We start from the raw sequence: 15570 nt of genomic DNA on the forward strand, positions 1-15570 counted from the left end.
CTCTCAAGGCTTCCACAGAAAACACCCTCCTCCGCACCTCCTATATGCCCTGCATTGCAGCCAGATGTTCCGTGGGCAGACCCCTCTATGGGCTGACAGGCGGTGATTACTGTTGCCAGCCCCACATTAGGAGAGAATTGAATGGGAGAGAGCCCCCACCCGCCTCAGGCTCCCCACAATAGCGCCTTTGTGAGGTGCTTTTGCTGCCTTTCTTTTCCTCTTCCTCACCAACCTACGTCAGGAGCAGCTCTGCCTGCGGAGAGAAAAACAGAAAGACAAAAGGAGCATGGGGGGGGGGGTGGTCTGACTGATCCACCCCATCCTCGGGTGGAAGGAGGGCTGTACTTTGGAGAGAAAGCTATGTTCCTGTCCCCTTTTCTCCCTGAGTAAATAATCCAGAGGACTGCCTGAGATAAACTCCCCCACAGAAGCCAGGGTTTCTGTCCATCAGCAGGCCTTACGCCTGTGAGTTGAACATGCGGATGAGGCCCGGGAAGGGACATCACGCAGAGACCAGCAGATCCCCAGAGATTGGAGTCCAAAGTCTGGCGCTCCTCCAGGTTTTTTTTTTTTCCCCTGCCCTCCGGTGCGATCTGGTGCGCGAGGTTAGGGTATTAGACCAGCAGGAGTTAAGTTTCCGGGGACTCCAGGGCAGATTTCACTCAGCTTCCTGGACTGGGGTAGGAGGAGGTGGGCAGCTGAGGGTGGAGAGAAGGGAAGTGGGGCTGTGTTGGCGAAGTGGTGAGACCAACATCAGGGATGGTCACTGCCCCTCCTCCCTGCCCAAACCGCAGACGCTATGGCAGCAGGAAAATCACAGCGGTTCACGGTTCAGACCAACGATTGTGCAACCCAGACCCGGGGAAGAGCCGGTGCTGGAGGGAGTTGGGGACATGGGCTGGGGACAGACTCCATTTCAGAGGTCAGACTAGGCACACATGTATACTGCACGTTGCTTCCTACACTAGACTTCAAAGCCGGGAAGATCCACTTTCTGGTTCAAAACCCATCAAGAGCTGGAACGGGAAGCGCTGCCTCTGTGCTCCCAGGGGCTGAACGCCATTGGTGGTTCTCTGTGGCTGTTGTGAGCACAGCGGGCACAGAGCGGGAGGCCCTCTGTCCAACCTCCCAAAGTGCCCCCCAGTAAAATGTGTAACCAGAGAAGTTCCCGAGGGAGCTAAAGGAGCCCGGCCAAGCCCTAACGTGGCTGAGGAGTAGAGACTGGGGGCAGGAGGAAGAATACAGGGCCATGAGAACTCTGGTCCGGAGGGTTACCGCAAAAACACAAGGAGAAGAACGAAGGGTTTTCCTTTTAATGCAAAACGTTGCCGTACAAACTAATGTGGGGAGAGCCCCGTCCTCCTCCACGTGGGAGGCATGGGTGAGGGAAGGCAGAGTTGTCATCTCTGAGTTTTTCCTCTCCCTTGGGTTATGCTGAGGGCAAGTGTACTGCTGCCTGCCCTCCGGGGTTGACCCTATCCCGAGGTCAGGGCTCGGAATTTGGAACTAAAATTTGTGGGTACAGGGCAAGAGAGGGCAGGAGTGAAGATTTAGGGTGTTTGCTGTTTAGTTCCAAAAGGTTACTCAAAGGTCTGGAGTTCTGCATAAAACGGAGTGGTTGTGAGAATTTGGTTGTCGTTTAAAGAATCGTGTGTATGAGGCACCACGGGCTTTCATTTTGAAGAACTAACAGCAGGGATCTGAAAGGAATATAAATGTCTGGGGATAAGAGAAGCAACGCACAAGGCTAGCTGCTTAAACTTCCTCCTCTTTCTTCCTCATCTCCAGCTTGTAGACAATCTGGTAGCCGTCATCCCAGGCATACAGCTGGCGCTCACGGGGGTTATAGCGAAGGCTGGCATGGGCACCATATCGGCGTGGAAAATAAGAGAGCGCTGCCCGTTCAGGGGTGAGAGTGCCGCTGGCATCAAAAGAGCACTGAATGCGGGCCCGACTGGCAGGACGGGTGTTATAGACCACATACAGGGTCCCGCAGATGACGAAGGCAGCCTCTGCGTTCTCCCTGGGACATGGCGTGTCCCACTGTTGCTCTGTGTCAAGCGTCTGCGGGTCGAGCTTGGCCAGACACAAGTGCCTGTCATCTTCCCGAGTGGCATAGACAGCCCAAAGGCCCTCCTCATCAGCTGCCAGGTCGATATATGTGTCTACCGTCAGCCCGTAGGGGGGTATCAAGCGCTCTGCAGGGAACACTGAGCTGTCCACCACTGTTCGGTTGGCCAAGTGAAATTTGATCAGCTGCAGAGTAGTCTCCGAGTCACCACCACCCCCTCCGGGTCCTCCGGGAGGCCTCCGAGCGTAATAAAGGAAGCCGCCATATACCAGCTGCCCTGTGCCTACCCAGGGGAAGGGCACCCGAATTCGGGAAGCTTTCCGGGCGGCCATAGCAAGGGTGAAGTCACGCAGCCTTGGGAAGACGAAAGCCGTGTCATTCAGTGTGCCGTCTAACACGTAGATCTTTTCTGCTGATCCCAGTGGGTCCTTGGTCCATAGACCCGCCGGGCTTCCAAAGCGCTTCAGGATTTTCATTGACCTCACCTGAGAGATGGTGTAGCTACAGTCTGGGGGGAAAGAAAAGCACGGGAAAAGGACAATAGAGTCCAGGGGGAGCCATCTGGACAACAGGGAAGCATTTCCTGTGCGTATGTCCGCTCCTGGAGATGGGGGTAGGGGGTGGGGGAGGGGGAGGGGAGGGCGGGTACCAATAAGACATGCGCCGTGAGAAACTCTTAATGGACTTGTCGTTAGGAATTTCCTCACAAGGTATTCTGAAACCCAGAGGCACGGTGGCTTTGGACAAGGAGAAGAGAGGCAGAAAGGGGAGATGTGAGATTGTTCGGGTCTCTTTGAGGTCACTCACCTGTCACAATGTTGTACTTCTCATTTCTCCGGCCCTTGCCTTTGGCCCCAGGGCCTCCAGTCACCGTCTCCTCCAGCTCCACGCAGGGCAATGCCGGGTTCTGGGTCTCCAGATAGTCCACTTCCCGTTCCAGACGGTCCACTCGCCCTGAGATGGTGTCCGCCTCAGTTCTGAGCGCTTCCCGCTCTTTCTCTGCCACCTCCAGCAGAGGCAGCATCTTGTTCTTGAAGTCCCGCAGCTCAGCAGCGTGCCGACTACTCTGGTCCTGGCACTGGGCCAGCCTTTCCTGAAGGGATCGGGCGGGGTGGGGCCGGGGTGGAGGGGGAGCACGGGCTGCAGGGTTAAAACTCCCAGGCAAAGAAGAGGCCCAGACAGGGAGTCAAGACCGGGCAAGAGGGCAAACTCAGCTTTGCTCCAACAGCACCAGCCCCACCCCCACTCCACACCCCGCAGCTCCCACAGCAAAGGAGACTGGTTGTCAGTGGTGGCATCCCATCCCAGGAACATGATTTAATTCACCCGAATAAGAGTCCTTCAGCCTGCGCTCTCAGGGACCTGAGCTGCCAGGAAATTAGAATGCTACAGAATTCAAAGTTTAAAAAGGGGACGGGGACGGAGACAGAGGTGGGGTGCGGTGGAGAGATGGGCAGGAAGTTGCAGGCAGATGCCTGGGAGACTTCAACAGGATAGCCAGCTAGTTCTGAGCTACCACCCGACTCTGTCCCCTCATTCCATCTAATCCCCAGGGGAAAGTATTGGGTTTATTTGCTGTGCAGTTGTTTTATGTTGGGGAAATAAAGAGTCCATAATTAGGAGGCTCCTCGTCATTAAGCCGTGTACTTCTCTGGACTTCGTACACAGCCTGGTCTTGTCGCTCCCAGAGCCCGGACAACCAGTTGCACCGATAGATGTGGAAATCACCCCGGGCTAGGCTGGAAGAGAAAGGAATCCCTCACCTCTAAGGCAGCAAGTCGGCGTTCCATGTACTCCACAAGGTGGTGCTGCTGTCCCTGAAGGGGTCCCGTCCATGACAAAAGGAAGAAGAGGAGCAGAGTGGCTTTGGGCCCCATGGCAGCCTTAAGTGGGGCCGGAGTAGGAGTGTGCAATCGGCCTCTTTCTCTCCAGCCGGTCAGCGCTGGAGGCGGGAAGGGGGAGGCACCTCCTCCTTTCTCATCTCTTGGACCTCTCTCACTACTCTGGAATGCTTTTAGTCTCTTTGCAACCCCAACCCCCCTCCTTCCCGCCTGGACTGATCAAACACAGATGGCCCCTTTGCACGATCGCCAGAAGCCTTAACCACCAGCAGCTTGGATTTGTGAGCTCCTCAGGAAGGAGATGAGATGGTAATCTGAAGGCAGAGGCCTCCTGGGCAGTCACACGAGGGGAAAGGAGCAAGCTGCAGAAGGCTGAGACCCCGGGAAAACTCTGCAAACTCCATTTTAGGAGAGGGCTCCCAGTGCTGACTTAGCAAGAAACCGACACCCTTCATTAACCGGCCCCTTCTCCAGCAATAACAGAATGGATTTTCTGCCTTGTTCAGTGAAGCCAGAAGCACAGGAGATGAGGTTTGAGGGGATGGGGGTTGGGGGCAAAGTGAAGTCAAAATTCTATAAGCTCATTGGCGCCACCTTGTGCTGAGCACCTGGGTCCATCTCACGTGTCAAATAAAGAAATCAGGCTAGGACTTCAACCCGTGTTGGAAAATCTCTACCCAAGCAAGCCAAATGGGTTGAATTTGTAGGTTTTTCTTTAAAATACAGGGTTCCCTATGGAGTACCGAATCTCTAATTTAGCCCAAGGAAAGGAATATGGCAGATATAAATCAAGAACAAACACTGAGGTTGTTAAAACGTGGTGGGGGTTTTGTTGTTTTTAACACTAGCTGAATTAGTAATTTAGGACCTGAGAGCTATCTGACATGACTTTCTGGGTATTTCCTTGCCAAGATTGGAGGGTGCAGCAGGGGCATGCTAATTTACATGCATGGATTTAGGGGAGAAGCCTGAAAAGTGTGTTCAAAGTATTCTAAGCCAAAACAAGTATATCCTGACCCTATTACTGGGGGGAGGGAGGGATTATTAATCATTTCTCTTGGTTAGGGTGCAGTAGGGTATTTCTAAGTATTTCTCATTTATTTGAAGTTGTATTATTTAGTTATGTATACTTTTGTGTGTCTGTATGTAGTTTTGTGCATGTGACACAGGTACCTGCAGAGACCAAAAGAGGGCATCAGAGATGAGTTACAGGAGGATGTGACTGGCCTGACTAGTTGCTGAGACCTGAACTCCTGTCCTCTGCAAGAGCACTACACACTCTTGACTGCTAAGCCTTCTGTCCAGCCCGTGTTTCTCATTTCTACCCAGCTAAAGCTCAGGAGCCCAAGGTAAAGTAGCTGGCAACTGTCGAATTAGGCAGGAACATACAGCAAAGGAAGGCAAATAAATCTCATTTACTCAAGGACCCACAGTGATTAATATAAACAAATTCCTTTCTTTCCAGGAGAAAATTTTCACTTTGGAATCAAGGGAAATTTGATGAGAAGTTCTCCTTGTTTTTAAAGATATGTGTGGCTTGCATGTGGCCACATAGGCCAGAACCCCTGCAGCTGGTGTTATAATCAATTGTGAAGGGTCTGGTGTGGGTGCTGGAAATGGAGCCCAGACCCTCCATAAGAGCAAGTGCTTTATCACTGAGCCATCTCTCAAGGGCCAAAGGAGGGAAACAAAAATATCTTTCCGTAACTCTCATTTTCACTGCGCTGCTTTAAATGTTTGGTGTCATATGCTGGGAGACAAAGTGAATTAGCTTATCTCAAAAGCCATCTGCCAGCCAGTCGTGGTGGTGCACGCCTGTAATCTCAGCACTTGGGAGGCAGAGGCAGGCGGATCGCATGGAGTTCCAGGCCAGCCTGGTTTATAAAGTGAGTCTAGGACAGCCAAGGTTACACAGATAAACTCTGTCAAATGAAAAAACAAACCAAAACAACAACAAAGCCATCGGCCTTTTCAAAAGGTCAACAGTCAGGAGCCCAGAGCCCTGGAGACACTTTATTCTTGGGAAATACTTCCTACAAAACTATTCATTTCCATTATAGAGACTTGTACAAAGATGTTCTAATGTACGTGTTCTTCTCGTGTTCACATAATGTTTAATAATGCCAAAGATGCCATTTATTGATCCCCTTTATGCACTAACACAGAATTAAAAACAGTCACAGTCAGAAAATTTACCCATTTTATTGATGCATTGCAATTGCTCTACTTTTTACCATATTATGTAGAAAATACTGAAAATACAAGCTACTTTGTAAAACCAAAGACAAACATTGAATCCAAAGATAAACTATGTTTTACACAATGGACCCTTTTCCCATAGTTAGTATTAAATTTTAAATAGCTATTTCTTTTGTTAAAATGATTATTTTACATACTCCCTAAGTACACCTGCATTACAAACATAGCTTAGTAATTCTCAGAACTACCTGTTTCTAGAAGCTTGTTGTAAAAGGAAGCACACAACCAGAGAAGGGAAAAAGAAAAAAAAAAGTTTAAATCACACACAATAACTAGCATATCAAACACATTTAATAAAGTAGGAATCCCATTGCAGTATCAAGGATCTGAAGCAGAAATACTAACATTACATATAATGTACATATAATGTACTGCTACATATAGTGAGATTATTTTTCAAGCTGAATTGAAACCACACATTATATAAAGTTTAGCAACAAACAACCATGGAGACATGGAGACATGCTGCACCATCCATCAGTTTAAAAAAAAAAAAGTCAAATTACAAAGCAGGCTTGGCCATTCCTGTCACTGAGAGGCAATTTCATTTCCTATCCTAAAACAAACCATCTCAACTAGTAGATTTCTGCATAATCATGCAGAATAAAACACACATTACTGTGCTGGCCTGGCTGAGGGCAGTCAAGCTAAGCCCCTCTAGTGGAGGATGATGGGTGAGCAACCACAAAAGCAGCTCTGAATGACCAGAATTGTTTGAAGTGGGGTTCTCATTCCTGGGGCTGGCATTTTAGCTGAACAGGATGAGGGTAAGCATCACCTAGGTGTGACTGGGAACTCTGGAAAGACTACACATCCTGGCGTGCCTCGGTGGCTCTATGCATGCAACCCTTTCCACTTCCTCTCTTGCCTGGAAAGGAAGAAGCTGGAAATGCAAGTTCTAAGAGAGGATTCAAAGCCTTAAGCTGCTCCAAGGTCAGGCAACGCTGACCCAGGGCAGCGGCTCACTGAATCACGGGGTTTCCCTCCGTGCCGCCAGGGCGGAGCGCCAATGACAAGCCCAGGACAGGATGAATGTAAAGCATGCCTGGCACACGCACACTCAGCACACACAGTGGGTTATCTTGGAAAACCTGTAATGCCCATCTGGAGACTGACAGCCTCAAGTCTGTGAAGCCACACTGCTAGCCAGACATGTGGGCACCCCCCTTCCCTCATGGTTTAAGGCTCCCATCTTCAATAACTGCTTAGCGGATGAGGGGGGCAGGGTGAGGGTTGCTTTGTTTTATTTTCCCTGCATATCATTCCTAAAAACAACAACTACAACAACAACAACAACAACAAATCTTGTCCCTTGAGAGAAAAGATAAGGTACAAAAATGTTCCAAATAGAAACTAGAACTCTTTTTAGACAAGAAAGCCAGAATGCTTAGGGGGAAAAGGAGACACAAAGATCACAAACACACACACTGATTTAAACTGTGTACCACTAGTGACAAACTACACAAATGCGTGGTTATCTCAACCAACAGACTGCTGAGCACACAGCTTAGTATAATGAGTAAAGAAAAGGCAGAGTACACACACCATGTTCCTGGCAGGCTCTACTGACTCCTGCCCCACCCACCCTGGAAACCCTCACTCCCATGATGAAGAAACTCCAAATTCGTTGACAGCTCCTCGGTGTTCCGCCTGGTCCAGCGCTTTGCTGAGCAGGCTCCATGAAATCTCCCATCTCCATCCTGCACCTCCCCGACACCATCTCGATAGAGAACCAATCCTAGAATTACCACTCTAATGTAATCGTCAGTTCAGGTGGACCACATCTGTGGCTTAGAGGTAACCTTCTCCCTGGAAATCCTTCATGGGCAGGAATGTCCCCATCCTTAGTACCTTCACACCTTGACCCAAGTCCATGGAGGAGTTGAATACTAGGACAATTTCACAGCTTGAAGGGTCCCAAGGACATATACAAAGCCACCTCAAAACCCTGGTGATTCAAGAGGCTTTGGTTTCTTTGTAATATTCCTCACTGCTTAGGAAACCTTTCTGTGAGCTTCCTGTCACCAATAGTTCTACAAACCCTCCTCATGGTGTGGGGACATGTTAAGCAATACAACAGGCTCTTTGGTATAAACACATCTGTTACATGCTTTTAAAAAAAAACAAGCAAATAGTTTACTAGTAATGTCAGCTATGTGCAGGAACTGTCACGTGGAAAAGAGAAAAAGGAAATCCCATCCTAAGTGATTGCACACACTTTCAAATATGCATATTTAGCACTGGCTTCCCAGCTCTCCCTGCTTCCTGGACAGGTCGCAAGGCACAGCGTAAGAGCCACATATGGGAATGCTCCTGTGAGAACCGAGCTAAGGATCCAAAATGGGACAGGACGGTGGTGGCAGTCAAGACGGAAAGCTGCTGTTTGATTTTTCACTGTCGGCAGGGAGACTGAGAGCAATGCATTTACACAACACAGCTACTAAACCTGCTCTGTTAAATCCCAGTGACCGCCCTGGGGTCCACTGGGGCTTGCTGGTCCATCCTAAGGCAAGCTCACTGTAAACTCTATTAACCACTACATTATCATATAAGGCACTACAATAAGGGAAGAGGAGAGGGGGGAGGAAAAGACACACACTGAACAACTCCTCACCAGACACACCTGTGCAAAACAATCCCAAGGGTCTCCTCTCCTCGCAGGCAATGCCCCTGCTCACTCAGCACTACAGTAATATGCTCTAATATAATTGCAATTAGTTCACATACATTCCAACAAGTTTCAGTTCATTTTGGTTTAAATACAATGGAGACATAATGCATCTCCGGGGTAACACTGGAGGATCAGATACACACTAAATACACAATTCAAGTGTAATCACTACACATTTGATTACAAATAACATTTTGGGTTAGAGGAAAAATGGTTATATTTTTCTAATCAATATGTACATATTTAATTATGCAAAATATTAAAACACCACCATTACAAAACTTCTAAAATATTTTTAAATTCAGTAATAAACTTTTAAAATATTTTCTGCAGTTCCTACATGCACTTATTATATAAGTCTTAGTAAAAGAGCATTCAATTTGCTGTTGGCATACAAAGGAAGCTACTTTAAAGTATAAAAGCTACACATAACTTATCTGGTCTTAGTTTCTTTAGCTTTCCCCTCAAATAAGTCACATGGAACAGAAGGTGGAGATGAGGAAAACACAGAGGCGTTATTATTGGAAATTCACAGAAATCGCAGTCAGCGCTCATCGGTGCCAGTGGCTCATCCTAGAGAGATTCTGCACAATAGTGCAGAATCCCACCACCATACGCGTACCATCGCACTGGCTTTTCTGGTAGGAGGATTTAACTTGAACCAGAGCGAAGGAGGACTTTAAAAGAAATGACCAAAGAAAGCATTCACGGTGCTTCATTTAAAAAGAACTCTGCTGGGCATAGATCCTCTCACACTGAGTGACCAGCAGGTGCTGGGCTGCCTTTCTAACGCCACTCTTGTAACGAGCACAGAAACAACTGCAAAATTTCAGTACTTAGCCAGTTTGCCAAAAAGTAGTAATGAGGATAATACAGCATGAAAAAATAACTAAATCACTCTTAAGTTTCAATGTGCTATAAGCAAAGATCAACTTTTGAGGAGAAATGCCTAATAGGAAAGTACAGCCTTGCACAAGCTGCTTTTAAAATAAAAGGCAAGAAAGTCTTGGTTTTTAAACAAACAAAAAGTAATGACTTTTCTCATCTGTTACAAGATTCAAATCCTTTATCAGCATTTTTCCTCGTTAACAAGGACTTCACTTGTTTTTAAAAGTATTTATAGAAATCAAGTCAAAGAGACAAAATGTATGTCAGAGGGTAACTTCAGAATGCTCTTTCTTCCTTGGTAACTGCAGAAGATGGGCTTCTGAGCTCTTCCAAAGTCCAAAACTGCTGTCACAAGAACAAAGAATTAAAAAACAGGGCAGACTTGGGAGACTACAACAATGCAGTCAGCACTGAGAGCCAGTCCCCAGAGAAAAGCCTTCTGCTCCAGTGGGCCCTGCAGAACGAGCTTGCTGGCTAGGAACTTTCAAGAGAAGACAATGGAGGCGCTCGCCAGGGCCCATGAAGAACTCAGGCCAGTAGCCGGCAGCCATGAGGCCTCCCTCGACCTCATCAACTACAAGTAAGAATACTGACTGATCTTGGTAGGACTCAGTGGGTATCCAGTGTAAATTGCTGAGCCTCGGGAAGACCCTATGTACGACTGAGTGGCAAACTGGTGTTGGTACTGAGCAGGGGCCACACTGGCAGAAGTGAGGAGGCTAGGCCCAACACTGACAGGAACCTGGTGCACCAGAGTGCTGGGGTGGGTGGTATAAGCTGTAGCATGCCTTGAGGAACCCTGGGGGGAGAAGAGATGAGCAATGGAACTGGTGGAACCCAGTGCAGCAGCAGAAGTGGGGGCAGCGTACGTATACAGGTGAGGCTGGCTTGGTAGGTGAGCAGGGGCTGGGGCCAAGTGTGGGTGCCCCGTCGAGTGCAGTGGGCTGCCATGCTGGAAGGCGTAGGGGGCTTGGGAGAGCGGGGCCACAAATGCCTGCTGTCTGCGGGGAGCAGGGTTGCTGCTTCTTTCCTGCGAGGTTGGAGCTGACGATGACTGCTGGTTCTGGAAGGAGGAAGAAGGGAATGAGGAATCTTGAGGTCATTCTGGCTCATAGCACTAAAGGCCTTGAGGTTCTGACCTGTACCGTTTCGGGACTGCCTCGGCACAGAATCTCCCAGACTGGCAATGGAAGCTGTCAGAGGCGAGCCAACTATGCCTAGGCCTCTTGGAAGAACAGACCCTAACTGCTCGAGAAAGCAACGGTATGAGAGAGGAAGTGGAGAATCTTGAGTTCCTAAGGGGTATCAACACGTGCATGTTAGTAACTTAACTCCCCCTGGCCTGGAATCAGTGGTCCTTCTTTAACTAACCTTTCTTTCTTTTTTCTTTTGCTCTCCTCCAAGCCCCACAGCCCTCCTCGTGTGTGGAACCTCAAGCACATGGACTGACTCAACTGCCTTCAATCTGCTACTCACTTCTCACAGAGAGCGTATGAGCAGCAGAGTTTTCGCTGAGAAAAGGGGGAGCATAAATGAACAGAGAACCCCTCACTATCCCATCAGAGGGTCACATGGCAAGGCAGGAGATGTCCCATACTCTAGGAACAGAATTAAAGCCAGCTGATGTAAGTGGCTTTCTCCACCTTGACTCAAGTTCCTTATGGCCTGAGGGTAAGGAGGAAGGCCCGGCTCCAAAGCATGTAAGGTGGGCGGTGCATCCCAGACACACGCACAGGCTAAGTGACGACACAGACGGAGCACATGCAGGTACGACGCAGGCCACAGAACACCAGATGTTCCACACAAAAAGAGCTTCACTTGGCTTTATTCAGCAGTCCAGCCAGAAGCAGGGTTCTCCAAAGAGTAACAGGGGAGAACTCAAACAGAAGGTAGCAGCCCCTAGCGCTTACCTGGCTAAGGTTGAGTGGCTGCACCGCGCTGGTTCCCCCGCGTGGAGCTCGGTACCCTGTGGGGGTGATACAGCACCCAGATGACTGCCCACTCACCGAGGCCACTGGCTTGGTCTTACTGCTAAGGAGACCTAAAAAGGGTAGAGGGTTAGCATCACTGACCAAGCACAGTATCACAGAAGTCAAGTCCACATTTGTCTGTAGTTTGCAAGAGCTAGGTCTCAGTATACCTGACTTCCTCAATTAGTCTGTACCAGAGCAACGGAAACTGTACTGTCAGTTTCCTTTCTGTTTTGCCACAAAGATCTTTAAATAGTTACCTAGGTTATCTGATCTCTTAGCACACATAAGGAAACACTAGCACACAGAAGACACACTCGATACTCCCGAGGAGCCTGTAGTTTTACATAGGATGGAACTGTGACAATGAGAAGCTGAGAGAGTATCTTGGTAACTCTTAGACTATTTGAAGGTTCAAAGGGTCTAAAACGAAGGCAAAATTCTATCCTTTGGGATATGTACTGTCTTCATATTCTATTGAAGGACAGTAAAATACAAACGCTGCCTTCCTTCTATGTTCCCAGTAGGAAAACTGGAATGTGGACTATATTATTAAGGATTAATATTATTAAGGCATAAGTCCTAATAATTATATTCAGAAACCTGGCATCAGGAGGTTCTACTTTGTCTTCAAGGCAGCTGACTGTCACTATGGAGGAGCAGCACACTGACTTAACACAAATGACCTTAAACTAGATCACCCTTTTACGGTCTATAAGCAGTAAGTAGCATGACCCTAATAAAACACTATGTAAAACACAGATGGCCACTCTAACACCAAAGCCACTCCTCTCTTCCTTTGCAATCAGGTTGCAAAGGGAAACAGCTGCCCAACAAGACTGCCTGTCCTGGACCTGAGGAGAAGAAAGGTCTGTCCCTCCAAACTTCTGACAGGATGCTAAGAATTCTAAGGTTATAGTCCTTAACGCCACGCAAGCCTAGAAACCAAGGACACTTGCAGCAAGAAGTCGTAAGTAAAAGTTAACTTCTGTCATGAACTTGTTTCTGCGGGACTTGCCTACGTGCTAGTACTACACAACTGACGCAACAACTAAATTGAAGACCCAAGCTCAGTATCCAATAGCAAGATGGGTGGAGGAAATCAGGTAAAAGTAAAACTAACAATGCATCACTGCTATGACTGAAAGACTAAAGGGCATGTTAAAGCCAGTAAGTGGTATGCTGCCTGATGTGGGTAACAGGAACCAAACGCAGGTCTTCTGCAAGAACACCACTACGCCATCTCCAGCTCACAGCCACCTCTAATATTACTAAGTCCTTTCCGATCCTGCATAATCAAAGCAAGCACCTGTGGCAAGCCAAACTGCTTACTAGAGTCTTCCTGCTATTTAAGATATGGCTTATCAACTAACTTTCCCCACCAGAGGTGACTATATCGAAAACACTATGCTGACACCAAACACAACCTCATTTTCAAATTAATCCAAACAAATGTAGGAAGACAAGCTGATCAAACAAAATCTCCTATTACAGGGAATTGATTTCTGAATGAAGCATTATATAAGAATATCTGTTTTTTTTCCAACATGGGTCTGACAGAATGATTCCCCCAGAAGGGCCATTCTGCTATCAATGCACCATCAACAGTGCTGAGTGCATCCGTGGAGTGGGCCATGAAGGAGATGGGGACTACAGATATGCGCGAGGTTCAATAAAACCAGGGTCAACAGAGCCGTCTGGGCCGAAGAAATAAGGGATGTTCCACACTGCACCAGAGAACGTTTATCCAGAAAACGTAATGAAGATGAGGATTCAAACAAGCTCTACACAATGTGCCTGTTACCACATTCAAACATCTACAGTCAGTGGATGAGAACTAACCTACTGAATATCAAAGTTGTAGAACTGCCTCCCTCCAAAAGAATATCCATGCTCAGTCTTCACCAAATATTAAACTTACACACATCCAAGGAAAACTCAACTCCAGTGTCAAAGATCCTACTCACCTGAGGCCTGTGTTGCTACAGTGCAGTCGCCAAGCTGTGTTTTCAATGGAGGCACAATGATGGTACGGGTGCCAGTGCCCTCGGCCGCAGTTCTGCCAGGTCCCTCCAGAAGTGCCCCACCGTTGCCCCGGAGAGCACTCAGAGCGTCAGTGGAATACGGGCTGCTCAGGGAAGAGTCTGAGTCTGGAGAGTCATTCACAGTCACATAACTGATGACATTAGACCTTGCCTTCAGGCCCGAGCTGAGGAGAAGGAAACAGAGAAAACTGTGAACTGTCCTTCTAAGCAATGTGTCTTACATGCTCTGTGGCTCACTCCTAAATGAGGGCAGTAACCTCAGCAGCAAATGGCTAAGAAGTATTTACTCTGCATCAGCACTGTTTTCACACTATACAAGTGAGGGAATCTTTTCAACCCTGCACGTTAGGCACTATCACCCCCATTTTGTAGGTAAGGACATTAAAACATAGTCAAGGAATTTATACCAGGTAAGGACAGCACTCAGACCCAGGACAAAATAATGATGGAGTCTACAATTATTCCACATTGCTTCTTAGCTATTCTCACAGTTCTTTCAGTAATATTCTTCAAGAGCTGCTTTTTCTCCTTTATCATTTCCTTAGACTAAAATGTTCATGACTATCTTTAATCAAACTTCTCATACAGGTTTTGTTTTTTGTTTGTTTGAGGCAGGGTCTATGTAGCCCAGGATACCCTTACACTCAAAATCCTCCCGCCTCTGCCTCCCAAATACCGGCATATAGGTGTGTGCTGCACTGCCATACCCAGCTTCATGGCAGCTCTGAAAAACACATTCCTTCATGACTCTCACTTTACCGTTTTCAGCTACCCTTCCTCCGATCCCCACCCTTTGAAAAAAGGTTTCTCTATGTAGCCTTGGTTGTCCTGGACTCAATTTGTAGACCAGGCTGGCCTCAAACTCACAGTGATCCACCTGCCTCTGCCTCCCTGAGTGCTGGGATTAAAGGAGTGCCCTACCATGCCTGGCTTCCCTTATTTTTTAATAGGACTGATTCAGTCAAAGAAATTATACTGGCTATACCTCATATATACATAATACCTTGCTATTACTCTGTCATTTTCTCTCACCAAAAGGTTTAATTTTCTCTTCCCTGAATCAGTTCAATGAGCACTTTCAAACCCTGACTTGCAAGTTCACAAGCTTTCAAATAGTCCTTTCAAATTAAAAGGCCTGAAATGTTCCGTAACTTTGTTTCTCTAAGTTCACTCAAACCTCACTTAGCGGGAGAGCCTGCTCACGAAGAGTGCTCCTTGCTCTTCCAGAGGTCCAGCGCTCAGGTCCAGCTTCCACGTCAGGCAGCTCAAACCCACTGTACCTCCAGCTTTACTGGATCCCATGCCCTCCTCCAGCCTCCAAAGGCACCCGAACCCATCGGCACATCAGCATAAATAATAAATCTTTATCTTATTTATTTATCTGTTTATTCATAGATCTTTTTCTTTTTCGAGACAGGGTTTCTCTGTGTAGCCTTGGCTGTCCTGGACTTGCTTTGTAGACCAGGCTGGCCTCAAACTCACAGCGATCTGCCTGCCTCTGCCTCCTGAGTGCTGGGATTACAGGCATGTGCCCACATCCAGATGCATAGATTTTTTTTTTAAAAAGATTTATTATGTACACAGTGTTCTGTGTTCTGCCTGCACGCCAGAAGAGGGCACCAGCTCTCATTATAGATGATTGTGAGCCACCATGTGGTTGTTTGGAATTGAATTCAGAACCTTTGGAAGAACAGCCAGTGAGTGCTCTTAACCTCTGAGTCATCTCTCCAGGCCTAGATTTAAGAAAACAAAAAGCAAAAACAAAACAACAGGGTCTCACTGTGTAGACCTTGGCTAGTCTAAGACCAAGCTGGCTTCAAACTCA

The 15570-nt window shown here is 47.6% G+C and overlaps 2 protein-coding genes and 1 long non-coding RNA gene across 10 annotated transcripts in view; 1 reads left to right on the forward strand and 2 right to left on the reverse strand.

The window, feature by feature from the left end:
* Positions 1–1299: 1299 nt before the first annotated feature.
* On the reverse strand, positions 1300–4070 carry OLFML3 (olfactomedin like 3). 2 transcript variants are annotated; one of them, XM_084755364.1, is made up of 3 exons: positions 3835–4070; positions 2879–3164; positions 1300–2672 (listed from the first exon to the last, which is right to left on the reverse strand). In XM_084755364.1, the coding sequence occupies exons 1-3, from the start codon at positions 3946–3948 to the stop codon at positions 1756–1758; spliced, it is 1317 nt and encodes a 438-aa protein (XP_084611490.1). In that variant the 5' UTR covers positions 3949–4070; the 3' UTR covers positions 1300–1755. The 2 variants fall into 2 exon arrangements, with proteins under 2 accessions (XP_084611490.1, XP_084611491.1); XM_084755365.1 differs by having other exon boundaries at positions 1300–2579; positions 3835–4067.
* A 119-nt stretch (positions 4071–4189) lies between these two features.
* Positions 4190–7449, forward strand: LOC311582348. The gene is made up of 2 exons (XR_014774098.1): positions 4190–4443; positions 5063–7449. It is a non-coding gene; the product is annotated as an uncharacterized lncRNA (long non-coding RNA).
* Positions 6099–15570, reverse strand: part of HIPK1 (homeodomain interacting protein kinase 1) — a 52797-nt gene continuing 43325 nt past the window's right edge. For all 7 annotated transcript variants that reach the window (XM_084755347.1, XM_084755344.1, XM_084755348.1 and 4 more), the window contains 3 exons: positions 13668–13909; positions 11641–11771; positions 6099–10793 (listed from right to left, as the gene is read on the reverse strand). In XM_084755347.1, the coding sequence (XP_084611473.1) occupies positions 10305–10793; positions 11641–11771; positions 13668–13909 (862 nt within the window). In that variant the 3' untranslated portion in view covers positions 6099–10304. The remainder of the gene's footprint in view (positions 10794–11640; positions 11772–13667; positions 13910–15570) is intronic.

This window comes from Acomys minous (genome assembly GCF_964271855.1).
Source record: "Acomys minous genome assembly, chromosome: 14".
Lineage (NCBI taxonomy): Eukaryota > Metazoa > Chordata > Mammalia > Rodentia > Muridae > Acomys > Acomys minous.

Bases quoted from the DNA above. Each gene is read 5' to 3' on its own strand.
- OLFML3 (XM_084755364.1), bottom strand. From the start codon at position 3,948: ATGGGGCCCAAAGCCACTCTGCTCCTCTTCTTCCTTTTGTCATGGACG. The intron at 3,165-3,834 runs GTGAGGGATTCC...CGATCCCTTCAG, and splicing joins GCCGACTTGCTGCCTTAGAG to GAAAGGCTGGCCCAGTGCCA. The intron at 2,673-2,878 runs GTGAGTGACCTC...CCCCATCTCCAG, and splicing joins GAAGTACAACATTGTGACAG to GAGCGGACATACGCACAGGA.